The sequence below is a fragment of the Palaemon carinicauda genome, chromosome 5 (genome assembly GCF_036898095.1).
Source record: "Palaemon carinicauda isolate YSFRI2023 chromosome 5, ASM3689809v2, whole genome shotgun sequence".
Lineage (NCBI taxonomy): Eukaryota > Metazoa > Arthropoda > Malacostraca > Decapoda > Palaemonidae > Palaemon > Palaemon carinicauda.
The window spans coordinates 78,650,039-78,677,658 of NC_090729.1; the positions used below are offsets into that span (position 1 = coordinate 78,650,039).

General features: G+C 47.7%; 1 protein-coding gene across 8 annotated transcripts in view; it reads right to left on the reverse strand.

Moving 5' to 3' along the window:
- Positions 1-26,768, reverse strand: part of LOC137641352 (protein GOLM2-like) — a 756,580-nt gene extending 729,812 nt beyond the window's left edge. For 2 of the 8 annotated variants that reach the window (XM_068373825.1, XM_068373823.1), the window contains exon 1: positions 26,420-26,764. In XM_068373825.1, coding sequence (XP_068229926.1) covers positions 26,420-26,574 — 155 coding nt within the window. In that variant the 5' untranslated portion in view covers positions 26,575-26,764. Of the gene's footprint in view, positions 1-26,419 lie in introns of all 8 variants that reach the window. The other 6 variants (XM_068373829.1, XM_068373828.1, XM_068373821.1 and 3 more) reach the window with 5 other exon arrangements.
- Positions 26,769-27,620: the final 852 nt, after the last annotated feature.

A 27,620-nucleotide genomic window follows, 5' to 3' on the forward strand; every position in this document is an offset into this window, starting at 1 on the left:
GCACCTCAACACCTGGAACAGCAATTATATCTGCCTCCTTTTATCCTCAACATTCAGCAAACTTTCAAAATATTCCGCCCACCTTTTCCTTGCCTCCTCTCCTTTTAACAACCTTCCATTTCCATCTTTCACTGTCTCTTCAATTCTTGCGCCAGCCTTCCTTACTCTCTTCACTTCTTTCCAAAACTTCTTCTTATTCTCTTCATATGACTGACCCAGTTCCTGACCCCACCTCAGGTCAGCTGCCCTCTTTGCCTCACGTACCTTGCGCCTTACTTCCACATTTTTCTCTCTATATTTTTCATACTTCTCTATACTATTACTCTGCAGCCATTCTTCAAAAGCCCTCTTTTTCTCTTCCACTTTTACCTTCACTCCTTCATTCCACCATTCACTGCCCTTCCTCATGCTGCCTCCAACAACCTTCTTGCCACACACATCACTTGCAATCCCAACAAAATTTTCTTTTGCTAACTTCCACTCCTCCTCTAAATTACCAGTTTCTCTTACTCTCACCTCGTCATATGCCATTTTCAACCTTTCCTGATATTTACTTTTTACCCCCGGTTTTATTAGCTCTTCAACCCTCACTAGCTCCCTTTTACATCCACCTACTCTATTTCCCACTCTTTTGCTACAACTAATTTTCCTTCCACCAAAAAATGATCAGACATACCGTTAGCCATACCCCTAAACACGTGCACGTCTTTCAATCTTCCAAACATTCTTTTAGTTATCAACACATAATCCATTAATGCCCTTTCTACTACTCTTCCATTTGCCACTCTTACCCATGTATACTTATTTTTATCTTTCTTTTTAAAAAAGCAAGCACTTATTACCATCTCTTGTTCAACACACATATCTACCAGTCTCTCACCACTCTCATTAACTGTGAAATAAAATAAATAATTAGTTAACATTCATTCCCCGGGGAAACTCCGAAGAGGAACCCCAAGGGGAAAAGAACAAAAAGGTATGCGCCCTCCTCCCCCACTGACACTCACGGGGAAGGGGGGGAAGGCGGAGAACTGTAACAAAAAACAGAATAATAACAATTATAATTATGTAATTCATCTAAGAATGTTGACTAACAGTAAGAACGAATGAACCCCAAAGGAAAGCGTTCTACACAGAAGCTGAAAAGTTAACAAATACAATTATTTCATTAAAAATAATTGAGACAAATAAACGGAGTAGCAACACAACCCACAACGGGAAGGAAGCTACCGTAATACGTAGTAGTAAAAGGATGAACAACCTCGAGGGAGAGAGAGAGACCGTAATCAAACTAAACTCCCAAGTTCCCCACGCTGATAGACCAAGTTCCCCGTAGGGAAGGAGGAACAGCGGAGAAAACAGATTAATAAATAAAGTCCAGCGATGACGATTCCCCACGGCGCCCGAGAATCGGAAGCCGAAGGAACGACCGAAGGACCAAGGGAGAGATCGCGACCCATGAAAAGTCACCGTGGTGGCCTGGAAAAGTTGTCGTACACTACACACACACACCACTAACACTGAAAAGGAAACTTACTGTATTTCTACACTCAAATATATACATAAACATAAGAATGTTTATACATATATTAAGTATAAGAAAAGTAAGTAACTAAGTAAAGACAAAACATTAATGGCTGCCATGCGAGGGCGGGAGCAGACACGTCTGCACACCGTCCGAGCCAAAAGCGAAGTGAATCAGTTCACCGGTGTGTGAGGGGGGAGGGGTAGCTAGCTACCCCTCCCTACCCCCTCGCTAGCTACCGAGAGGGTAGTTAACCCTCGTTAAAAATCTAATGGCTCGTCATTCCAGCTACGCCGAAAGTAATACCCCATGTAAATAGCGTGGTTTGTATTTCGGTTACGGAACAAAGGGGTTTTTCTGAATATACCCAATTTTTTTATTAGTAAAGTTTGCCCCGTGTTTGACTATAATAACACAACACCAAACAGTCTGGCCACTTCTTTACATATTCACCCGAGTCCTCATACACCTGACAACACTGAGATGACAAAACAATTCTTCTTCATCCAAGGCGTTAACTGCTGCACTGTAATTGTTCAGTGGCTACTTTCCTCTTGGTAAGAGTAGAAGAGACTCTCTAGCAGTGGCAAACGGCTCTTCTAGGAGAACGACACTCCAAAATCAAACCATTGTTCTCTAGCCTTGGGTAGTTCCATAGCCTCTATACCATAGTATTCCACTGTCTTGAGTTAGTGTTCTCGGTAAATATATGATACTCTAACTACTAGAAAAACTGGAATTTGCCATAAGAAATGGACGAGTGTTGGCTAGTTTGGTATTTTTCTCTATATGTTTAATAGGGGCTGGGGTATAATAACTTACGCATTGGGCAATTAAAATGTGAAGTATGTTTTTCACTCTATCCGAGAGACTCATGCGTTTTTTCCCATAGTTTGGGGAGCTTTCGGTGCATTTACAATGACATATTTGTCAGGTGTTTTTTTGAAACCTATTAACCCTTTTACCCCCAAAGGACGTACTGGAACGTTTCACAAAACTCATCCCTTTACCCCCATGGACGTTCCGGTACGTTCTTGCAAAACATGACAAATTCGGAGATAATTTGTATTTTTCCTAACCATACAAACCTTAGCTATTTACATTGGGTTTACCTTTTAGCGTCGCTGAAATGACGAGCCAATAGTTTTTAACCAGGGTTAATTACCCCCGCGCTAGTTAGCGGGGGTAGGGGAAGGGATAGCTTGCTACCCCTCCCCCCCACCCACACACTGGTGATTTGCTTCACTTCACTTAGAGGTAGGACTTGATTTGGGGGCCAGGGATGGCGGGCAAATATGTGTAAATAGCTAAGGTTTGTATGGTTAGGAAAAATACAAATTATCTCCGAATTTGTCATTTGTTCCGTAACCGAAATACAAACCACGCTATTTACATTGGGTGACTTACCCCTTAGGAAGGGTGGAAAGTCCCCAGCCTTACTGACTTCGGCTTTGCCCGGGGACTCCATCCTTCAGTGAGTAGCACTTGAGAGAAGGAGCCCCTGCGCCTCACAGTTCCTTGCATCGCCATGAACGAGTGGCCTACATAAGCAGTGTGTGGAGGAAGGTGTGACTCGTCCTATGAAGTTGACCTTGAGACCTTTAGATAGGAATCTAGGATAGGAAGTTCCCAATACCACCTCGTCAGGGTATGGGGGACGCAACAGTATTAAGCTTAATACTTGGAGCACAAGGAAGCATGGGTTACCTACAGAGGTCGAGGTCAGCAATGCGAGGACCAGGATGCTGCTTCCCCAAGAGAGGGGAGAATGAAGAAAGAAGTAAGGGTCAGACATACTCTTTCATTCACACAGACTAAAACCGGGTAACAACGCCCTCAACCTACTGCTACTTGTCCAAAAAGGAGCCTGATGTTAGACCAGCTGTTGTGCAGCAACCACAGGGCCGATAGAAAACGTATCAAGGCTCCTGTGGGTCACGCCCTGCAGGTAGTGGGCTGTGAAGGTCGTCTGACGCTTCCAGACCCCAGCTTGAAGCACCTGCGTCACAGAGAAGTTTCTCTTGAAGGCCAGGGACGTAGCAACACCCCTGACATCGTGTGCCCTAGGGCGACGTGACGGAGGAGGGTCTGGATTCAAGGCATGGTGGATAACCCTTCGAATCCAAGCTGAGATGGTGTTCCTGGTGACCCTCCTCTTCATCCTGCCTGTGCTCACAAACAATGCTCGCACTTGAGGATGAACTGCAGCTGTTCTCTTCAAGTAGTACCTCAGACACCTTACTGGACATAGTAGCAGCTGGTCTGGGTCACTTGTTACAGAGTGGAGACTCGCGATCCTGAAAGAGTCGAACCGAGGATCCGGCACTACAGGATTCTGAGTCTTGGCCATAAACTCAGGGACGAACCTGAACGTTACCTCCCCCCATCCCCTTGAATGGGCGATGTCATACGAGAGACCATGAAGTTCACTAACCCGCATGGCCGAAGCCAAAGCGAGCAGGAAAGCCGTCTTCCAAGACAGGTGGCGATCTGAGGCCTGGCGTAATGGTTCGAAGGGAGGTCTCTTAAGAGCCCTGAGGACCCGAATCACGTTCCAAGGAGGAGGTCTCACTTCCGACTGGGGGCAGGTAAGCTCATAGCTACGTATGAGTAGAGAGAGTTCCAGCGAGGAAGAAATGTCCACGCCCTTCAGCTTAAAGGCCAATCATAAGGATGAACGATAGCCTTTCACTGCCGAGACAGAAAGGCGCATTTCCTCCCGCAGATATACGAGAAAGTCCGCTATTGCTGGTATAGTGGCATCGAGTGGAGAGATACCCCTCCCACGACACCAACCACAAAAGACTCCCCACTTCGCCTGGTAGACTCCCTCAGAGGACCTTCGCAGGTGCAGAGACATTCTCTCCGCAACCTGTTGCGAAAAGCTTCTCTCCGTGAGGAGATGCTGGATAGTCTCCAGGTGTGAAGCCGAAGCGAGGCCACAGCCTTGTGAGGGACGTTAGAGTGGGGTTGTCTGAAAAGCTCGTGTCATGGAGGAAGCTCTCTCGGAAGCTCCGTCAGGAGCTGCAGAAGATCCGGGAACCATTCAGCGTGATGCCATAGCGGAGCTACCAGAGTCATCGAACAGTTGACCGATAGTCTGGTCCTGTTGAGCACCCTTCTCATCAGACAGAACGGTGGGAAGGCGTACACGTCGATGTTGTCCCACCGTTGCTGGAAGGCATCTTGCCAGAGTGCTTTGGGGTCCGGGACTGGGGAACAGTACAGAGGCAGCTTGAAATTCAACAATGTCGCGAACAGGTCCACGGTCGGGGAACCCCACAAAGTCAGGACTTTGTTGGCTATCTGAGGATCCAAAGACCACTCGGTACTCACTATCTGCGAGGCCCTGCTCAGACTGTTGGCGAGCACATTCCTCTTGCCAGGAATGAAGCGAGCTGACAGTGATATCGAGTGGACTTCGGTCCACCTCAGAATCTTTACTGCAAGATGGGATAGCTGCTGCGAAAAAGTGCCTCCCTGCTTGTTGATATAAGCCACTACCGTGGTGTTGTCGCTTATCACCACCACGGAGTGACCCGCCGGGGTCCGTTGGAACTGTTGAAGAGCCAGAAAGACGGCCTTCAACTCTAGCAGGTTGATGTGCAGGCACTTTTTTTATTCTGACCAAAGGCCTAAGGTCCTCTGGTTCAGAACGTGCGCCCCCCCCCCCCCCCCTTTTGACGCGTCCGAAAACAGAGTCAATTCCGGGGGGAGGACGAGAAGACTCACTCCCTTCCGCAGGTTCTCGTTGCAATATATAAGGGTTTGTGACTGAGAAAACTTTAGTGGTTTGTGTGTGTATGAAATATATTTGATTTTATTTTTTTCTTTTGTATCCCTCAAGCCCCCCTTTTTCCAAAAATGTCTTAATGTGTTATTGTTCCTTTCCAGGTATTGACAGCAGCCCCTAGACTCAGTAGGGAGTGTAAGGGAGAGCAAATTTAGAATATTTCCTGTTATCAGTCTGTACTAGTCTGTGATGCTGTTCTATATCCATACCTTGTAACTAGAAGTAAGCTACTGTGTTGCTATATGAGAGTGAGTCATGAACATTAAATAGTTAACAGGAGCTATGGAAATGTCATATCTGGTCAGAGGCCCAAGAAGTGAATTCCGATGTTAGGAAGAGGGTGACTTTTGAGCTTAGTATGAATTCAGACTTATTCAAAACCCCTTCCAAGATTGAGAGATTTCAAATGTGCTGTTGACAAACTTTTAGAGACATTGTAATGGTGGGCCCGCAGAGACCTGTACGACATAGTATGCGGCTGTACTTTTCAGAAATTATGTTATTTTTATTAGTAAAATAAATTTTTGAATATACTTACCCGATAATCATGTAGCTGTCAACTCCGTTGCCCGACAGAATTCTATGGAGGGATACGCCAGCTATCACAATACTAGAAGGGGGTGTATTTACCAGCGCCACCTGTGGCCAGGTACTCAAGTACTTCTTGTTGACACCTCCTCAATTATTCCTCGGTCCACTGGTTCTCTATGGGGAGGAAGGGAGGGTCGATTAAATCATGATTATCGGGTAAGTATATTCAAAAATTTATTTTACTAATAAAAATAACATTTTTCAATATTAAACTTACCCGATAATCATGTAGCTGATTCACACCCAGGGGGGTGGGTGAAAAACCAGTGTACAAGACTAAAGGATAGCTAAGTATCCCGTATTTCATATAATCAGTTATCCACAATAACAATGAAATAATAAGTACCTGGTAAGGAAGTCGACTTGAACCGTTACTCTGCCTTTAATAAGATCGTCTTCCTTACTGAGCGCAGCGTTCCTCTTGGGAGGCTGAATCAACTCAAAGGTGCTAAAGTATACAGGGCTGCAACCCATACTAAAGGACCTCATCACAACCTTTAACCTCGGCGCTTCTCAAGAAAGAATTGACCACCCGCCAAATCAACAAGGATGTGGAAGGCTTCTTAGCCGACCGTACAACCCATAAAAAGTATTCAAGAGAAAGGTTAAAAAGTTATGGGATTATGGGAATGTAGTGGCTGAGCCCTCGCCTACTACTGCATTCGTTGCTACGAATGGTCCCAGGGTGTAGCAGTACTCGTAAAGAGACTGGACATCTTTGAGATAGAATGATGCGAACACTGACTTGCTTCTCCAATAGGTTGCATCCATAACACTCTGCAGAGAACGGTTCTGTTTGAAGGCCACTGAAGTAGCCACAGCTCTCACTTCATGTGTCCTTACCTTCAGCAAAGCAAGGTCTTCTTCCTTCAGATGAGAATTTGCTTCTCTAATCAGAAGCCTGATGTAGTAAGAAACTGCGTTCTTAGACATTGGTAGAGAAGGCTTCTTGATAGCACACCATAAGGCTTCTGATTGTCCTCGTAATGGTTTTGACCTTCTTAGATAGTACTTAAGAGCTCTAACTGGGCAAAGTACTCTCTCCAGTTCGTTCCCCACCATGTTGGACAGGCTTGGGATCTCGAACGACTTAGGCCAAGGACGGGAAGGAAGCTCGTTTTTAGCCAAAAAACCGAGCTGTAAGGAACATGTAGCCGTTTCAGATGTGAAACCTATGTTCCTGCTGAAGGCGTGGATCTCACTTACTCTTTTAGCTGTTGCTAAGCACACGAGGAAAAGAGTTTTTAATGTGAGGTCCTTAAAAGAGGCTGATTGGAGCGGTTCAAATCTTGATGACATTAGGAACCTTAGGACCACGTCTAGATTCCAGCCTGGAGTGGACAACCGACGTTCCTTTGAGGTCTCAAAAGACCTAAGGAGGTCCTGTAGATCTTTGTTGGAGGAAAGATCCAAGCCTCTGTGGCGGAAAACCGCTGCCAACATACTTCTGTAACCCTTGATCGTAGGAGCTGATAGGGATCTTACGTTCCTTAGATGTAACAGGAAGTCAGCAATCTAGGTTACAGTGGTACTGGTTGAGGAAACTGCATTGGCCTTGCACCAGCTTCGGAAGACTTCCCATTTAGACTGATAGACTCTGAGAGTGGATGTCGTCCTTGCTCTGGCAATCGCTCTGGCTGCCTCCTTCGAAAAGCCTCTAGCTCTTGAGAGTCTTTCGATAGTCTGAAGGCAGTCAGACGAAGAGCGTGGAGGTTTGGGTGTACCTTCTTTACGTGAGGTTGACGCAGAAGGTCCACTCTTAGAGGAAGAGTCCTGGGAACGTCGACCAGCCATTGCAGTACCTCGGTGAACCATTCTCTCGCGGGCCAGAGGGGAGCAACCAACGTCAGCCGTGTCCCTTTGTGAGAGGCGAACTTCTGAAGTACCCTGTTGACAATCTTGAACGGCGGGAATGCATACAGGTCGAGATGGGACCAATCCAGCAGAAAGGCATCCACGTGAACTGCTGCTGGGTCTGGAATCGGAGAACAATACAAGAGGAGCCTCTTGGTCATCGAGGTAGCGAATAGATCTATGGTTGGCTGACCCCACAGGGCCCAAAGTCTGCTGCAAACATTCTTGTGAAGGGTCCACTCTGTGGGGATGACCTGACCCTTCCGGCTGAGGCGATCTGCCATGACATTCATATCGCCCTGAATGAGCCTCGTTACCAGCGTGAGCTTTCGATCTTTTGACCAAATGAGGAGGTCCCTTGCGATCTCGAACAACTTCCTCGAATGAGTCCCTCCCTGCTTGGAGATGTAAGCCAAGGCTGTGGTGTTGTCAGAGTTCACCTCCACCACCTTGTTTAGCTGGAGGGACTTGAAGTTTATCAAGGCCAGATGAACTGCCAACAACTCCTTGCAATTGATGTGAAGTGTCCTTTGCTCCTGATTCCATGTTCCCGAGCATTCCTGTCCGTCCAGTGTCGCACCCCAGCCCGTGTCCGATGCGTCCGAGAAGAGACGGTGGTCGGGGGTCTGAACAGCCAATGGTAGACCTTCCTTGAGAAGAATGCTGTTCTTCCACCACGTTAGAGTAGACCTCATCTCTTCGGAAACAGGAACTGAGACCGTCTCTAGCGTCATGTCCTTTATCCAGTGAGCAGCTAGATGATACTGAAGGGGGCGGAGGTGGAGTCTCCCTAACTCGATGAACAGGGCCAGCGATGAAAGTGTCCCTGTTAGACTCATCCACTGCCTGACTAAGCATCGGTTCCTTCTCAGCATGCTCTGGATGCATTCTAGGGCTTGGAAGATCCTTGGGGCCGACGGACAAGTCCGAAAAGCTCGACTCTGAAGATCCATACCCAAGGAGACAATGGTCTGGGATGGAACGAGCTGAGACTCCTCAAAATTGACCAGGAGGCCCAGTTCCTTGGTCAGATCCATAGTCCAATTGAAAATCTCCAGACAGCGACGACTTGTGGGAGCTCTTAAAAGCCAGTCGTCTGACGGAGCCGGACACAAGATCATGATACTGCTGCACAGTCTGTGAACTGTCAATCATGGGCAAGCGAGGAAGTACAGTGACAACCCGAATCTGTCTAGACTGTCTGGGTCGTACAGACAACTCCTTAACGGGTTGCTGAGGTTGCCGCACTGCGTCACAACAAGTCACTTCTGTTGGTTGTTGAACGTCTTCCCCGTGACACATTGACTCCGTAAACAAAAAATCCTCTAACAAGGACTAAGCTTGGACTGCATGTCATGCAACACAGCTCAAGGTCTATGGGAGCAGGAGTGGTAACAGATGGGATTAGCGACTGAAGTGGAACCATAACCTTCCCTGTAAGCATGTTATGCTTAAATAAAAGTCCATAAGAGGTTATGCAGCTAAAGGCTCCCTCCAAATGACAGAGTCCTCAAGGGAATATCAGAAGGAGGGAGAAAAGAACTTTCTCATCTACAGGGACCTTATCCTAGAAAAGCTAAGTTCTCTGAGTGAGGGTTCACTGGTGCAAAAGCAGCAGACTAGAAGGCAACGTTATGAAACTGCTTGACAGTCTAGTGAGTTGGCAACAACCCAAGATGTGTGACTGAGAAGCATGCGGTAAGGTATGCAGAGCATGATGTATGCAGAGTATGCTGTATGCAGAGCATGCTGTATGTAGAGCATGTTGTATGCAGAGCATGCTGAATGCAGAGCATGCTGTATGCAGAGCATGTTGTATGCAGAGCATGCTGAATGCAGAGCATGCTGTATGCTGAGCATGTAGTAAGCAGAGCCTGCTGTAAGCAGAGCCTGCTGTAAGGAAAGCAGAGCGTGTGCATGGCGTTTAACATTTCTCAGAAATTCCATGACCAGTGCTAGAGTGCTTTATGCATGCTTGCATGGGGATTAAAAATCAACATAATGTTTACCTTACATTCATAACTCATGATTCATATTTTTGCCATGGTTTGAAAATGGAGGTAAGGTATGCTGAACAGCAGAGTCATAACGAGCTGGAACAACAATAGTTGTGGTTTCCTCTTCAAGACTCTGTTGAGGGAACACCTGAGGCTCAGTCTGCAAAGGCTGAATAAAAGACAAGCAGAAGGAAGGCGCATGGGTGGAGGAGGCTGACTCCTAGCATGAGTGGTTGAACCCAAGGGTTGCGCTTGCTGAGCGGTTGGCGGAAGCGGAGTAGCAAGTTCCAGTTCCTGTGGTGTGAGCGGAGCGCGATGAGGAAGAGGCTGCGCAGAACAAGGTAAATGTCTCGCAAGCTGAGGCTCCTGAGGCGCAAGGCTAAGGTGTTGTGGTGCTTGCCTTGTGGAGGGTTGAGCTCGCTGCAGCGAGAGCTGAGGAGACTGACTCATGGACGGGAGAGGTTGTTGTACCTCAACCGAGTGTTGCATCACTGGTGGAACAGCAAGTGGAGGCGGAGGAAGAGAGGTAAAATCCTCCTGATCCCATTGTAAAGGTTGCCTTAAGGAAGGCGGAGGCTGAACACCACTGGGAACAGCAAACTCAGCACGTGGCTCAACATCGTACGCCTGGCAGGTGATACTGCGATCAGGCGGAGCGAGCGTAGTCGGAGGGAGTGTAGGCGGAGGCGGAGGAGCAACACTCTCAGCCCGACACTCACGCATCAAGTCCGAAAGCTGTGCTTGCATGGACTGTAGTAGAGTCCACAACATCGTACGCCTGGCAGGTGGTACTGCGATCAGGCGGAGCGAGTGTAGGCGGAGGGAGTGTAGGCGGAGGCGGAGGAGCAACACTCTCAGCCCGACACTCACGCATCAAGTCCGAAAGCTGTGCTTGCATGGACTGTAGTAGAGTCCACAACATCGTACGCCTGGCAGGTGGTACTGCGATCAGGCGGAGCGAGTGTAGGCGGAGGGAGTGTAGGCGGAGGCGGAGGAGCAACACTCTCAGCCCGACACTCACGCATCAAGTCCGAAAGCTGTGCTTGCATGGACTGTAGTAGAGTCCACAACATCGTACGCCTGGCAGGTGGTACTGCGATCAGGCGGAGCGAGCATAGGAGGAGGGAGTGTAGGCGGAGGCGGATGCGCAACACTCTCAGCCCGACACTCACGCATCAAGTCCGAAAGCAGTGCTTGCATGGACTGTAGTAGAGTCCACTTGGGGTCGGCAGAAACTACAGTAGGCTGAGGTAAAGCCTTAACAGTCGAGCTCTGTTGTGGCAGAACCTAACTCCTCTTAGGCGGAGTGCATTAAACTGATGACTGAGGAGAGTCAGAGCTAACCCAATGACTGTGAACTCTAACTTCGTACGTCTGGCATAAGTCTGGACTTTACGTTTAAAAGGTCTTGAGACCTGAGACCAGCGTTTTCTCCCCTAAATTTCTTCTGCAGACGAGCAAAAATAAGGGCTCAATCGTCTGCGGGTGGGAGTGACGGTCTCGGTAAGACACGCCCACAACCACCGAGGATACTTCTGTGCGCCGATCAAGGCCTGCTGAACCCTTCTGCCCTTCGACATTGCTTCTCCCCTGGGCTTGGGAGCTTGCAAGAGGTCCCGGACTGGGAGGACGACTGGCGCGCACAAAAGTACCCTCACGCACAACACTGACATACTTTGCGCTAATAACTTATCACTTTGATTTCTGTTTGCACTTATTTCACTGAACTCGAAACTTTAAGTGGTTTGTACCTGAAACACGCAATTCTATCCTTTCTCAAAAGTTAGTAATTGCGAAAACAGAATTACAATGTAACAGAAAAATCTAATGAAAGATAATTCAGTGGCTGGAAAGAGACTAAACACTAGATCACTCTAGAAACGTTTAGTTTCTTCCCCTAAAGAGACTAGGGAGAAGAGCAAAAACGATAACGACGTTACTCGTACGCCTGGCAGGCCTGAATGAAACGTTTATCCTCTTTCTCCCTCCGTCTCTATCTCTCTCTCTCTCTCTCTCTCTCTTGACTTAGAACCTGAGAGAAGAGCCCAATCATATATATCGTTAAAACATATTATTGTTAAAGGAAAAAACTGAAAAGTTCCTTTATTAGGATCAAAACCATTAAGTTAAGAAAGAATGAACAAAACGCTAGACACGGTTACTCTTACTGCAACGTGAAACCGTGAACATTCTTTCTCTATCGTAACGATAGAGTGCAAGTTGAACGTTCTGAACGTCAACAACTGCAGAGACAAAACAAAACGTTAGTTCAACTTTGAAAACAGTACGAGACTATCAAAGAAATTCTTTCAAACTCTGTGGCGGAAATAGCATAATATGTTAACAGGTAAAACCGAAATGACGGGCTCAATGTTAATTAACTTCGGTACCAAGAAAAGACCGCCTACTATTAGGAAGGTCGAATATAAACAAATATAAAAATTAATTTTAATAAGTTTATAATAAAAGGAAGTTAATCGAAGAGGCCTATAAGAGGCGGAGAGATATAAAATAAATTAAGAAAGAGAGTCTATACTCTCTTAGACACCAACACTTCCGTCTAAGGGAAGGGTCGGCCATTGAAAGGTGAACGAGAGTTCATACTCTCTACGTCACCATAATTAATCAAATTAATTCCAAAAGCTAACTAAGCTAATATAGAAGTTTCCAGTAAAGCGACAGCCGAAATCAAAGAGAAATACTTCACCAAAGTCGTGAAAATACTCCAAGAACATAAGCGTATCCCAGAACGTCTTGCCGGAAGCACGACAGAGGAATAATTGAGGAGGTGTCAACAAGAAGTACTTGAGTACCTGGCCACAGGTGGCGCTGGTAAATACACCCCCTTCTAGTATTGTGATAGCTGGCGTATCCCTCCATAGAATTCTGTCGGGCAACGGAGTTGACAGCTACATGATTATCGGGTAAGTTTAATATTGAAAAAGGACTGTTTAAGTGACTGTGCATCCCAATGGTGGACGGGAGATTGATGAGAACAGTATTGATTTAGGGAAAATTGTGGTACTGTATTTTTCACCGTTATATGTTCTTTATAGATGGCATACTGGTACTTGCCCAAATAGATACACGGTTAGAAGTGCCCCTGGTTATACTTGAACTGTATAGGAACACTTATGAGTGTCCCCCCAGTGGAAATCTTGTTTGTGAAATGTATTTATTTTGTTACCCGGATGCTGAACTTTTACGAAAGGGATGCTAATTTTTCCTTTGATTATTTATTCTAATTGATATACTGTAATATTATTCCTATTAGTTTTTCCAAATAAATTCTTTTTGTTTTTATGTATACAGCCTTTAATTTCAGAAACCTCCCACCACGGCCCCCTGCTCAGCCACTGTTTTTAATCTTTCAAATAACTTATAATAATCCCTTTCACCTAATGTTCTTATACTTATGATCAGCAAGCTGGAGAAGCAAAGGTTTAAGTCAGGATCTAGCTGGGTCCCCTTCCCCATTATAAATTAAGGGGTGGTGTCCAGTGCTTTGAACTGTTACTTAGGTTTTTGGGTATTCCACCGTTGTATGTTGTTGTGTAGTGAACGTCGGGTTGTGGTCGGCATTCGGATACTAGGCAGTTTGGGTGCTACCTTTGGCCACAGTCCGCAAACCACTACATAATTTTTGGTGCCCAGACCCGGGAAACACCAACCTTTAGTGATGGCATCGTCATCCAGTAAGCGCCAAAAGGCTAAGAAGAGCCTGAGCTGGGATGTGACGAGTCTTATCCAGATTGTCAGTGACCTGGCAACTCAGGTCAAGTCCCTGACACTTGAAGTAGCAGCCCTGAAGAGTGTGGAGCCGTCACCAATGTGCCACGTTGCCACTGGGGTCACGACTACAGTGACCACCAGTGCTCCTGCTACATCCCCAGCTTGGCCAAATTACAATGGTCTGGCAATTCCAGTGACTGGAACAGAGCCACTGATTGGAGGACTCCAGCCCCCTCCAGGGTTCACATCGTTAATCCCCCCTGTACCAGGCTTCTGGGAGTTTCCTGTCCCAAGTGGACTGCTTGCTTCCTCGCCTGTTCTGGCAACTAACTCTGTTAGTCCACCACAGCCTGCAGCCAGTAGACTAGGGGAGCAGTTCCTGGACAATCTAGTTGTAGCCAGTAGGCCAGAAAAGGCTCCAGCAGCTACCGCTGAGGCAGTTCTTGCCCAGACAGGAGCTATCCCAAAGCGGAGACGCCAGGCCAAGGAAAGAGCTAGACCAGCCATACCTGAAATGACATCTTCATCACAGGAGTCTACCAGTGAAGATTCTGGTAGTGACACTTCTAGCTCCTGTCTCAGTGTCATCTCAGAAGACACTGTCTCCACCGACCATGTCCAGTCCCTCCAGACAGAACGCAGTCTGTCTGATCTTATCAAGGTTCTTGACTCCAGGAGGAACCCCAAGCCTGGAATCTTCCAGCTGGAAACTGGCCAGAGTTTTGCCCGATTCCTGAGGGATTTCGAGGCCTACTGTGCCAGTAAGTATACCGCAGGAAGCTCTGGTCGATGGACTGTTGATCTCGGGAAATTTCTGAAGGGAGAAATTCATGAGGCGTTCTCAGCCATGGGGGGTCCCGAGGTCTCATACCCCGACATGAAGGAACGCCTCCTCAACTGGTGCCGAGAAGCCCGAGAGAGGCGTGATGCGGGCAGGAAGGCCCGGTTCAGCAGTGCTACCTGTGGCGAGGGCGAACTGCTGAAAATCTACGCCGTCCGGTTAGCCTCCCTGTACAAGTCTGCCTATCCTCGCCGTAGTTTGGACCGGAGGGAGCTTAGGCGGAAGCTCCTCAGAACTGTTCCGAGCAGAGCTGCGAGTTGGCTGGAACAGTCTCTGGCCACCAGTAATGTCTCCGCTGGCCGTCAGGCCACTTGGCAGGATGTTCTACACCTGTTGAGTGTTCTCGACGAGGCATCCCGTCAGCGAAGCCAGAAGGCAGAGGATTTGGCCATCAGTCGTGTGGGACAGTCATGGCACGGCTCTTATGTCGACAGGGTTGCCATGGCTGCCCCCAGCCGTTCACCTGGACCTGACAGAGCGTATTTACGCACTCCTCCTCGACCGATCCCCAAACCTGCACCTGTGGAAGTGCGCCTGCCACCATCGCGCACCCCGGATAGATCTCCCCAATTCCAGAGGAGGTACTGTGCCTGGTGCCGAAAACCAGGGCACTTGGTGGACGAGTGTCGCAGACGCCTCAACCTCTGCCTACGTTGTGGCTCGTCCAACCATCATGTGGCACAGTGTGGACGACAGGCGCCGGTTATGAGCAGATCACCTGTCCAGAACACAGCTAATGCCCACAGCCCTGGGAGGGAGACTACCTCTGTCCAGACTCCTTCAAGGTGGAGAGCAGTACCGGTGAATGCTACTCCGACCCCGTCATCCTATTCTGGATCAACCAGTAGCCGGGAGACCCGAAGTGGGAGCGAGTCCAGTGCTCCTTCTCGGACTGTGGGGAAGAAGAAGAAGAAGAGCAAGAAGGCAAAGCCCAGGAAGTCAAGAACTGAGGAGTATCATAGGGCTTTAAACACCAGGCCTTCGGTGTAGAAGATGGGGCTACATCGAAGGAGGGTGTGAGTGCTAGGGTGCATGCTCCTAGCATTCCGGCGGCAGCCTCGGAAATCTAGATTTCCAAGGTTACCCCTCAACCTGAAAAAGTCATTGCACCTCCAATGGCTCTTTCACGATTGGCCTTTAATTTCAGAAACCTCCCACCACGGCCCCCTGCTCAGCCACTGTTTTTAATCTTTCAAATAACTTATAATAATCCCTTTCACCTAATGTTCTTATACTTATGATCAGCAAGCTGGAGAAGCAAAGGTTTAAGTCAGGATCTAGCTGGGTCCCCTTCCCCATTATAAATCAAGGGGTGGTGTCCAGTGCTTTGAACTGTTACTTAGGTTTTTGGGTATTCCACCGTTGTATGTTGTTGTGTAGTGAACGTCGGGTTGTGGTCGGCATTCGGATACTAGGCAGTTTGGGTGCTACCTTTGGCCACAGTCCGCAAACCACTACATCGTCGACCAGCCACCATCGCAAGTCCGTCCGTTCCAAAGATCCTATAGGGATCAGAATGTCCGGGGAATCGGATCCTTGATTTCACCGGGACTTGAGCTGCCACTGCAAGGATCTCATCCTGAAGCGGCTGTTTGGAACCAGACGAGCCAGGGAGGACAGGTGACCTAAGAGACGAAAACCACGATTGGGCGGGGAGCTCTTCTCGCCTGAGAAAGGGTTCCACCACCCTCCTCAGCCTTGCTATCCTGTTGTCTGATGGAAAGGCTTTGTGGAGATTGGTGTCTATCAGCATGCCTAGATAAACCAGTCGTTGGGACGGCTGCAGAGAGGACTTCTCGAGGTTTACCACGATCCCCAGATCCTGGCAAAGAGTCAATTCCGGGCGGAGGACGAGAAGACTCACTCCCTTCCGCAGGTTCTCGTTGACCAGCCACCATCGCAAGTCCGTCCGTTCCAAAGATCCTATAGGGATCAGAATGTCCGGGGAATCGGATCCTTGATTCCACCGGGACTTGAGCTGCCACTGCAGGGATCTCATCCTGAAGCGGCTGTTTGGAACCAGACAAGCCAGGGAGGACAGGTGACCTAAGAGACGAAAACCACGATTGGGCGGGGAGTTCTTCTCGCCTGAGGAAGGGTTCCGCCACCCTCCTCAGCCTTGCTATCCTGTCGTCTTATGGAAAGGCTTTGTGGAGATTGGTGTCTATCAGCATGCCTAGATAAACCAGTCGTTGGGACGGCTGCAGAGAGGACTTCTCGAGGTTTACCATGATCCCCAGATCCTGGCAAAGACCTAGAAGCCTGTCTCGGTGCCGAAGAAGGGTCGACTCCGAGTCTGCTAGGATCAGCCAGTCGTCCAGATAGCGAAGGAGACGAATGCCATTCCTGTGCGCCCAAGATGAAATCAGGGTGAACACTCTGGTGAACACCTGAGGAGCTGTTGAGAGACCGAAACACAGCACCTTGAACTGGTAGATCTTGTCGTCTAGGCTGAATCTCAAGTACTTCCTGGAAGACGGATGGATTGGGATCTGGAAGTACGCGTCCTTTAGATCCAGTGTGCACATGAAGTCTTGTGGTCTCACCGCAAGTCTGACCGTGTCTGCTGTCTCCATGCTGAACCGGGTTTGCTTGACAAACCCGTTCAGAGCCGAGAGGTCGATGACAGGTCTCCAGCCTCCAGACGCCTTCTTTACAAGAAAGAGTCGACTGAAGAAGCCTGGGGAGCTGTCAACGACCTCCTGGAGAGCACCCTTCTTGAGCATGGTCTCGACTTCGGCCTGAAGGGCCAGCCCCTTTGCCGATCCCGTGGCATAGGAGCTCAACGACACTGGATTCGCTGTCAGGGGAGGTTGAGATATTGTGAACGGGACGCGATAGCCTTGGCCAATCACTGAAACCGTCCAACCAACGGCCCGTGTTGCTGCCACCTGCGGACGCAACGTTGAAGGCATCCCCCCACAGGTGGACACGCAGGGGGACTGCCACCCCTAGGGTTTGCAGCCGCGGCCACTACCCCTAGGAGTCTTGCCTCCCCTGGAGGACTTGCCACCCCTCTTGACCTTGGCTGGAAAGGGCTGGGGCTTAGACACCACTTTCTTAACTGCCGGTGCCTGCTTCGGAGCCTTACGAGGCTGCTGCTGCTGTTGCGGCGGAGCTGGAGGCTTATAGGGCCGAGCTGTAAGGGCCCTATGGAGGAGGGAGTCCGTGCTAGATTTCCTCCACCTCTCAGCCGTTCGCTCCATATCCTGTGGCTCCAACAGATTCTCCCCAAGAAGGGAAGCATGTCTGAGCCTACAGACATCCACGACGGGGACCTTCGGGTGGAATCTCTCGGTCACAGCATCGCGCCGCTTCAAAACCGAGTTGGCCCACAGGGTGGTGACCTGGTGAGCCAGAAACTCGATGGAGCGGGTGCCCGAGAGTAAGAAGGTCTCCAGGGCCTTCCTATTGGTCTCCTTAGACAAGTCCTCGGAGCGCAATAGGATGCCCAGAGTTCCTAACCATATATCCAACCACGAAGTGGCCTGCATGGCGCACTTCGCGACCTTCTCATGGCTCAGTATCTCCGACGCCGAGAACGACACCTGCCGGGCAGAGAGCTTCTCGAGGGGAACTCCCTTAGCCAGCTCCTCCATGGAGTGATGGAGAGGAAGAGCGAGACTGGACTCACCCAAGATCTTAAAATACCTCCTCTGCTGGAGACGAGGAGGAGGGATGAGTTTGTTCCCGGCAGAGGAACGACTGGAGGAGGCAAGAATCGCGAGCTGGGCGTTGGCCCTGGCTCTGGCACTTTTCAGTCCCCGAGACCAGGGCAGACCCGCACTGAACTTAGGGGCTTTCTGAATGTCGAACACTTCGTCCAAGACTGTGTCCTTGCCTTCTCGGGGGGCGATCACGGGGTCCATGAACCCGTTGAGTTGCCTCATCAGGCACAGGACCTGCCAGAAGGCATGTTCAGATTCCTGCTGATCTCCTCCTTGCGGGCTGGCAGCTAAGTCTCCTGTCCCCGGAATCTCTTCCTGGGGCGAAGCGTGGACGTTCCCCCGGGGAGCCACGGGTTCCTGGCGAATCCTTGAGGACGATTTCGGGATGGTCTTGGAGTCCTTGGGTTCCCTCCTGGGAGGGAAACAGGATCCCAACAAAGAGGTTCGAAGAGCCCCTTCCGCACGAGACGATTCTCCTCCATGAAGAGAAGGCTCCCCCCCTTGGTGCTGAGGGGAAGACCATCGCTTCACTGGACTCACCCGAGGACGGAAAAGCCTCGTCCACGGGAGAAGGAGAAAACGCCTGCGCAGGGGAAGGGGCCTTCCCGACCGACCTCCTAAGAACCAACTTCTCCCTGGGGGAAGTCACCACGAAGTCCACTCCTCTCTATCTCTTCAGCGTAGGAGAGGCAGCCGTTGGTTTGTTCCCCTGATCGGCGAGTGCTGGCTTCATTACCCTCACTAACGCCCGCATCAGAAGACCAAACCAAGTCTGTTGTTCCACGGACACAGAGTCCGGAATCCTCGCTGGAGGGAAAGGGATCGGGCGATCCTTCGGAGTGGACACCACTGGACCTGCCTGAAAAGGAAAGGGGGAAGAAAGATACACTGACCTCTCCGAAGTGTCTTCCCTGTCCTGCACAACAGTCCTGCATTTCGATGGAGGCGATACAGAGCGCGGTCTGGGAACACGCGTTCCCGCTGCTGTCACTGGCTGTGAAATTCGGCGCGAACGGTGGTCGTGCGGGCGCGCATGCGAGTGGGCGTGAGGGTGTACAGGCGAACGAGCGCGAGCGAGCCGGTGAACAAATGCGTTGGCGAGGGAACGCGTTGCCGCGTGGGCGAGTGAGAACATTTCGAAGATCGCTGGCGACGTTGGTCAGGAGACCTGTAGCGTGAGGGAGAGCGAATGCGAGCAGGCGATCGGTGGTGCGTTGGCCAACGCTGGTGCGCAGGCAAGCGATGGCGCGTTGGCGCATGGTGACGCGTTGGCGAGCGATAGCACGAAGATCGCGCAGGCGAACGTTCGCGCGAAGGCGAGCTAGCAGAGGGCGAACCATGACCTTCCAGAACCTCTGGGCGACGGCGCGTTGGAGAACGCATGCGCGCAGGCAATAGGTCACGCGGGCGATCTGGAGATCGCCGATGTTCAGGCGATCGCCGACGCGTAAGAGAACGCTGATGAGCAGGCGATTGTTGAATCGTCTGTGAACGCTGGCGAGCTGGTGATCGCTGGCGAACAAGAGGGCGACGCGTGGAATCCTGTGAAGGAACAGTCGGCGCGGCGCGTTCACGAACAGGAACAGGAAGCACGTAGGCGCGAGGGCGAACATGTGCTTTAGAAACACGCGCTGGAGAACGCGGGCGATGTTGTGCAGGAACAAGCTGAGGATCGCGAGAGCACTCAGGAGACTGATGGTGCACAGGGCGCACAACAGGAACTGCAGGATATTCGGAGACCACAGGGGAGCGCTGGCGAGCAGAAGGGCGATGATACTCAGAAGAGCGCTGACGAACAGGAGAGCGCTGACGAGCAGGAGAGCGCCTGTGCGCTAACACTGCAGAAGGGCGAGCAGGGGAACGCTGGCGCGCTGGGCGCTCTTCAGGAACAACAGGTTGAAGGATGTCCTCAGGAGAGCGCTAGCGAGAAGGGCGAACATCAGGAGATCGCTGACGAACAGGTGAGCGCTGACGAGCAGGAGAGCGCCTGAGCGCTAACACTGCACGTGTAAGGGAAGAATCCCTTTGCCCCGAAGGGACCGTTGCCCGTCGGGTGACGAGGTCAGGTTGCTGAGCATCTGCCCCAGAAGGTGAACGTCTAGCAGGCGTAGGAGACCGATCCCCAGAGAGGTCTAATGAAGCTGGAGCTGCGTGCTGTTTACGGCGAGGAGAGTCCCCTTCGGAGGAAGAAGATCCAAAAAGGCACCTCTCAACACCCTTATAAAGAGACGGGAGGCCCTTGCGACGCAGCGGACGGTGAGCCTTACGGCGAAGGCGGCCACGAGGAAGATCATCAGGACCATCAGTCCTCCGAAGGGGAGTCTCAGTCAAGGCACTCCCCTTAGAGGGAAGCTGGACAGCAGAAGAGCCCGTAGGACTCCCTTCCCCCTTCGAAGGATGTACGGAAGGGGGAGGAGGGCCGTCAGCACCAACATCCCCAACTGCACCTGCTGAGGATTGGCCCGCCCCGTCGGAGGCCTCTGCCACCACGACGTCGACGATAGACAGAGGGTCTACCTCTGCCATCACCGGCGACTGCTTAACGGCGGCCCCCAACTGGACAAGGTCAATCAGGGCAACCCTGGAGGGCAAGCCCTTAAGCCCCAGGGAAGCCCAAATCTGTAAAAGATCATCATTAGACAGTGATTCATCAATAACCTCCCCCGGAGGAGGAGGAGGAACCGCCCCGCTATGGGAGGCGACGCCCTCTCCCCCAACCCAAGGTCGGGAAACAGAACTAGGGCCTGCGCTCCCACTCGGCCGACTCTCCTTAGGAGCCGAAGGAAGGGGAGCTTCGGAGGAGGTTTGGGCGGCGAAAGAAGAGTCCCGAGAACCTTCCTCCTTCAAGGCAACCCCGGAAGGAGAACGGTCTCTCTTGAACTTCTCCTTACGCCGGCGGCCAAACCTCTCCCACTGGGAGGCAGACCACTCCCTGCACTCACTACACATATTTTCCTGATCACACCGTCGGCCTCGACACTGCGGGCAAAGGGTGTGAGGATCCGTGTCCGTGGCCGACATAAAGGTACCACAAGGGCGGCCAGCAATTCCAGGGCACGTACGCATAGTAATAATAAAGGTGGGCAACTTCTAACACACACACAACTGTAAAGAAAAAGCAGAAAAAAGATTAAAGGCTGTCAACGAGGACGATGGACAGACATGTCTGTTCATCGCCGGAGCCAAAAGTGAAGTGGGGCAAATCACCGGTGTGTGGGGGGGAGGGGTAGCAAGCAATCCCTTCCCCTACCCCCGCTAACTAGCGCGTGGGTAATTAACCCTCGTTAAAAACTATTGGCTCGTCATTTCAGCTACGCTAAAAGGTAAACCCAATGTAAATAGCGTGGTTTGTATTTCGGTTACGGAACAAACTGCTATTTAATTTTTTTTTTTGCATAGTTTTGATAATTTTTTGAGAAACTTCAGACATTTTCCAAGAGAATGAGACCAACCTGACCTCTCTATGACAAAAAATTAAGGCTGTTAGAGCAATTTAAAAAAAATATACTGCAAAATGTGCTTGAAAAAAAATAACCCCTGGGGGTTAAGGGTTGGAAATTTCTAAATAGCCTGGGGGTAAAAGGGTTAATAGCTTACAAGTACTTCTTCCTAAGTTCCTGGATATTGTTCTACAACAGCCATTTTTTTTCCACCTTCCTTTCAGTTTCAACTTAACCACCATCACATAAAAGACATCTCTGTGAGGGAACTTAAGGGAAGTACATCAATCTATTAAAAAATATAGTGTAATTTCATTTATGTCAGCAATTGATTAAGATGGAAATGCTCTTCGTTCAGTGTAAAGTTATTCTTACTCATGAAAAATTAAAAAATAACCAGGAAATAATGCCTCAAAGGTCCGATTCTGACTTAATTTTTCAGGAAGACCAGCACTTTTACTGCAGGGCTTCTGTAAAGATTGCCAAAAAAAAAAAAAAAAAAAAAAAAAAAAAAAAAAAAAAAAAAATTTTGTCAATCAGGTAAGGGATTATTTGTGATTTACATTATCACAATGTAAGAATTTATTTGCGATTTACTTTTAGTTTGTGACCTGGGAAAGGGGGTCCAGCCAGCAATTGTGACCTGGGAAGGGGGTTCTAAGGGGCTTGCCCAGGCTAAGGGTTGTGACCTGGGAAGGGGGTTCTGGGGGGCTTGCCCAGGCTAAGGGTTGTGACCTGGGAAGGGGGTTCTGGGGGACTTGCCCAGGCTAAGGGTTGTGACCTGGGAAGGGGGTTCTGGGGGGCTTGCCCAGGCTAAGGGTTGTGACCTGGGAAGGGGGTTCTGGGGGGCTTGCCCAGGCTAAGGGTTGTGACCTGGGAAGGGGGTTCTGGGGGACTTGCCCAGGCTAAGGGTTGTGACCTGGGAAGGGGGTTCTGGGGGGCTTGCCCAGGCTAAGGGTTGTGACCTGGGAAGGGGGTTCTGGGGGACTTGCCCAGGCTAAGGGTTGTGACCTGGGAACTACTAGGTTAGGTTAGGTGGGTTTGTTAGGTTCTGTACACTTACAAATCTCGAAAGTGATAAATAATCACGTTTTGGCCCGTTTTCAGCCACTTACATGAACCATATATTTTTCCAACTGGTTGTCTTGTGTTTATTTTGCATTACTAACCATTATTATTGCTGCAAATCACTCGTTTATGACATTTCCCCACCCCAAAAACTCCCAGTTTCCCACTGTGGTCCCTCATAACTGTCTTTATATAAGGGGAATCAAAAACTCATGAACAGGTGGTTTGCCCCAATAATCATGGTTAGAAATGCATAAAACAAAAGATAGTGAGTAGGAAAAATATATGATTCATGTATTTGACTAGAAATTAAAGTATCATATATTTACCAAGTTCTCTTGCTTGAGGGTACACTCGTGGCACCCTATTCGGTATTATTTCAGTTTCAACCATTATGGGAAATCTATTATATTAATATTTTTCCCGAGTAAAGCAAGTCTTTTGTAGTATTTCTGTATAATATTATCTGTCGCAAATGCCTAGTTCTTTATATATTGACGATCAAACTCACGCTTCTCATGTCTTCCTCCCAGATTTTTTCTGTCTGTTGTTATTGTTGACTGTGTCTTGTTTTTGCTCAAATGAGCCCTATAACCACTGTAATCCGCAGACAAACTAGTCCACTATGAAGTCTTACACGTTTGGCCAATCACAGCGCCTATCCACTATGACGTCTTACAGGTTTGGCCAATCACAGCGCGACAATACATTATCTTACCCAGGCATTTCATTTCGTTCAGGCATTTCATTTCGTTCAGGCATTTCATTTCGTTCAGGCATTCCATTTCGTTCTTAGACATGGAGACCATAGCAAGCATGTCATCTCATGTTGCACAAGAAGTTGAAATTCCATCTTCTTGTCCTGACTGTTTCCTAACTTACAATGAATTTGTTGTAACTTATTCGGGGAATATTGAAAACCTAGTGGATTTGTGGCAGAGACACAATTTAATTTAAAAAAATAAAAATTGTACTGCATGGCAAGGAACCTTCGCAACGGCTTCACGTTTTCCTCAAAGCAGCAGCACATCTATATGAACCAACAGTTTAAGGTACATAAGCTTCATTAATTTATAGAGTATATTATAATGGTGATAGTATAACGATGTATACAGCAGTACCATCACTTTGGATTTGGATTTGGTTTGATGGATGTGTTAGGTAGTGGCTGTAAGGGGGGGGGGGGGTCGCAGGGGGCTAGGCCTAGGTAGGGGTACAGGGCCCTAGGTTAGGTGGTTGTATTAGGTTCGGCAGTGCCTCGAAAATCACTATGGCCTTAAGGGGGGGTCACAGGAGGGCAGAGCCCCCCCCCCCCCGGTAGGCCTAGGTAGGGGTACAGGGCCCCTAGGCTAGGTTAGGTGGGTTTATTAGGTTCGGTAGTGCCTAAAAATCACTGTGGCCTTAAGGGGGGGGGGGGTCGCAGGGGGGGGACACACACACACACACACACACACACACACACACACCCCGTAGGGCTAGGTAGGGGTATAGGGGGAGGGGTGGTGGAAGGATAAGTATTCATTTATTGCAAATATCATTTGACGCCCCCCCCACCCAAAACCCCGGTTCCCACCTGGTGTACCCCATAATAGTTGGGATGAAGTAGGGTCTTTCTGCATTACAACATAATATGAAACAAAAACAATAAAAACACGGTTACAAACACTGATTTTTCGGGAAAAACTTGTTGTTTTAACTCCAATTACATAGTAAATTTCTAAATCGGATGGTTTGCAGTTAAAATAAACGTTAAATCCGTTGGAACTACACTATTTCTGATGCAACAAATATATTTCTATTCCAGTTTCCCCATAATGGTTGAAAATGTAATTTTACCCACTATTCTATTTTATTTCTCTGCCTCTTGTTTTGTTTAAGTTTTTATAGTTTACGTAGGAAATATTTATTTTAATGCTGTTACTGTTCTTAAAATATCCTATGTTGGTTTCATTGTATATTATTCCATTCTAATGTAGCCTAGGGAAAAACTACTGTTTCTTATAGAAAAAATTACGCTCTCTTCGAAAATGACACTCGTTCCCGTCGCAAATTAATAGTTTCAGAAATAAATATACATCTATATCCTCCAATAATGGGGGACCCCCAGTGGGAACTCGGGGTTTTGGGTGGGGAAAACATACTGGGGAATCGATATATAAACGTAAAACAAGCCTTTTCTTCTCTATACATTTCCTTCTTTAAATTATAATAACTGGAGGAAAATACAAAACAGTATATCTGGATAAACTTTGGAGGCGCCGTTGCAAAGATTGTGTCATGAAAAAATACAGTAACCAGTGCTGCCAACGTCCGATGTAGATCAAATGTTATTTTGTGACCTGTCATACTACTATTATTATTATTACTTATTATTACTTACTAAGCTACAACCCTAGTTGGAAAAGCAGTATGCTATAAGCCCAGGGGCTCCAACAGGGAAAATAGCTCAGTGCGGAAAAGAAAAAAGGAAAATAAAATATTCTAAGAAGAGTAACAACAATAAATATCTCCTATATAAACTATAAAAACTTTAACAAAACAAGAGGAAGAGAAATAAGATAGGAGAGTGTGCTCGAGTGTACCCTCAAGCAAGAGAACTCTAACCCAAGACAGTGAAAGGCCATGGTACAGAGGCTATGGCACTACCCAAGACTAGAGAACAGTGGTTTGATTTTGGAGTGTCCTTCTCCTAGAAGAGCTGCTTACCATAGCTAAAGAGTCTCTTCTACCCTTACCAAGAGGAAAGTGGCACTGAACAATTACAGTGCAGTAACCCCTTGGGTGATGAAGAATTGTTTGGTAATCTGTGTTGTCAGGTGTATGAGGATAGAGGAGAATATGTAAAGAATATGCCAGACTATTCAGTGTGTATGTAGGCAAAGGGAAAATGAACCGTAACCAGAGAGGAGGATCCAATGTAGTACTGTCTGGCCAGTCAAAAGACCCCATAACTCTCTAGCGGTAGTATCTCAACGGGTGGCTGGTGCCCTGGCCAACCTACTACCTACTAGGCTAGGTTAGGTGGGTTTGTTAGGTTCTGTGCCCTTTTTGTACATTTTATATATTGAGTAAAACTTATATGGAGAAATTATTTAATATATGGAAATATCTATCATTACTATCTTTAGTAATGTCAACGTGCCGTTGGTAACTCTGTGTACCATACGTCAACGTTGGTAACACTGTGTATTATTGGTTACGTTGCTATTGTTATCGTTCGTTCGTAAGAGAAGTGACACCATTCATCTTAAAGTTATCCGAATTGGTTGATCTGTTTGTTTCCGATTGAAATGAACATCAAAATTCGCTTAATTCACGTTATTTACTATAGGAAAAAATTATATTTCGTTTCCCCAGTATGTTTTCCCCACCCAAAACCCTGAGTTCCCACTGGGGGTCCCCCATTATCGTAGGATATAGATGTATATATATTTCTGAAACTATTAATTTGCGACGGAAACGAGTGTCATTTTTGAAGAGATAGTAATTTTTTCTGTAAGAAACAGTAGTTTTTTTCCTAGGTTACATTAGCATGGAATAATATACAAAATTACCCCTATGTTTCCTTTCCTCACTGAGCTATTTTCCCTGTTGGAACCCCTGGGCTTATAGTATCCTGCTTAACTAGGGTTGTAGCTTAGCAAGTAGTAATAATAATAATAATAATAATAATAAAATAGTGTCAATACCTAGTTACATCGAGGCCAATTAGACAATGGGTTTTCAACATTGAAATGACAGAGAAAATAATGTCTGGTCCAAATATTGAATCCCTGGAAGGTATAGCAAGACCATAAACACCATGACATAAAATAGACTTCGAGATATTCACCACAATTTATAAATAAAATAAAAGCTCTTAACCAACCTCAAGACTAAGATGACAGGAAATACGCCTGCAATATCTTACCTGATCTTAATTTCTGACTGGAGTTTTTCTAATTCCTGTGATAAGTCGGCATTTTGTGATGATAATGTCCAATAGTTGAAGCCCAATATAACTATTATCAATAGCAAACCCACCAAAATATATGGGGGAGTTCTGCCCGTTCCTCTTCGGATCATCTTTACTGCCACACAGCCACTTACCCGAAATTTACGTAAGATGTATAACTATTATTTTATAATGGATTATTACATCTTAATTTTTATACATTTTAGTATTTGAAACTATTCACTGTAATTGTGAAGGGCGTTGGGACATATATTTCTTTTAAAATTGGTATTAATGTTTATTACTTCCCAAATCGTAATCCAAAGTCTGTTCTCATAAACACGTTCGAACGATTGTGTACAGATGACAACACCAATGTTTGGGAGAAGAATAGTCATGAAGTTCAATTCTGATTTATTCACCAGATGTAACATAAATTAGAAATTCGTTAGTCGTAAGTCTTGAATATTATTCTAAACTCTTTAAATATTTATTCATTATCTAAAATATTAAATTAAAGGCTATTTATGTCTACCAAATAAACTAATAGTCATGAAGAGTTATATTTATTCTTCTTTCAACCTCATTATTAGTCATCGGGCCGGTTGTTTCAAAGTCAGTCGCTGGCGTCTACTTTCGTCATCACATGCCTCAGAGTATTTGATGTCCTAACAATCTCCAATGCTGTACAAAAATCCCTTGATTGTGGGCAGGCAGTTCATATGATTGCCCCTGATTTTAGCGCTTCCTTTGACTGTGTTAATCATGAGGCCCTTGTTTTCAAACTCAAACAGTTGGGAGTGGGAGGGTATTTTCTTAGCATCATTATTGGATTTTTAAGTAATAGATCGCAAAGAGTTGTTGTTGATGGGCACCATAGTGATATAGGAATGTGATATCTGGTGTTCCTAAGGGTAGTGTTCTTGGCCCATGACTTTTCATACTATACATACATGATATGCGGCTTGGCCTGGAAAACAAGCTCGTTGTATGTACAGATGATCCTAATCTCTTTGCATGAATTTCATCAACTGAATATGATTTGAGGTTGCTGAATCCCTTAATAGAGATTTGGCTAAGATTGGTGTAAGGTGCAAATTATGGGACATGAAGTTGAATCCTAACAAAACTCAAAGTATGATTGTAAGTAGGTAGAGGGCAGTTGCTCCTCAACATC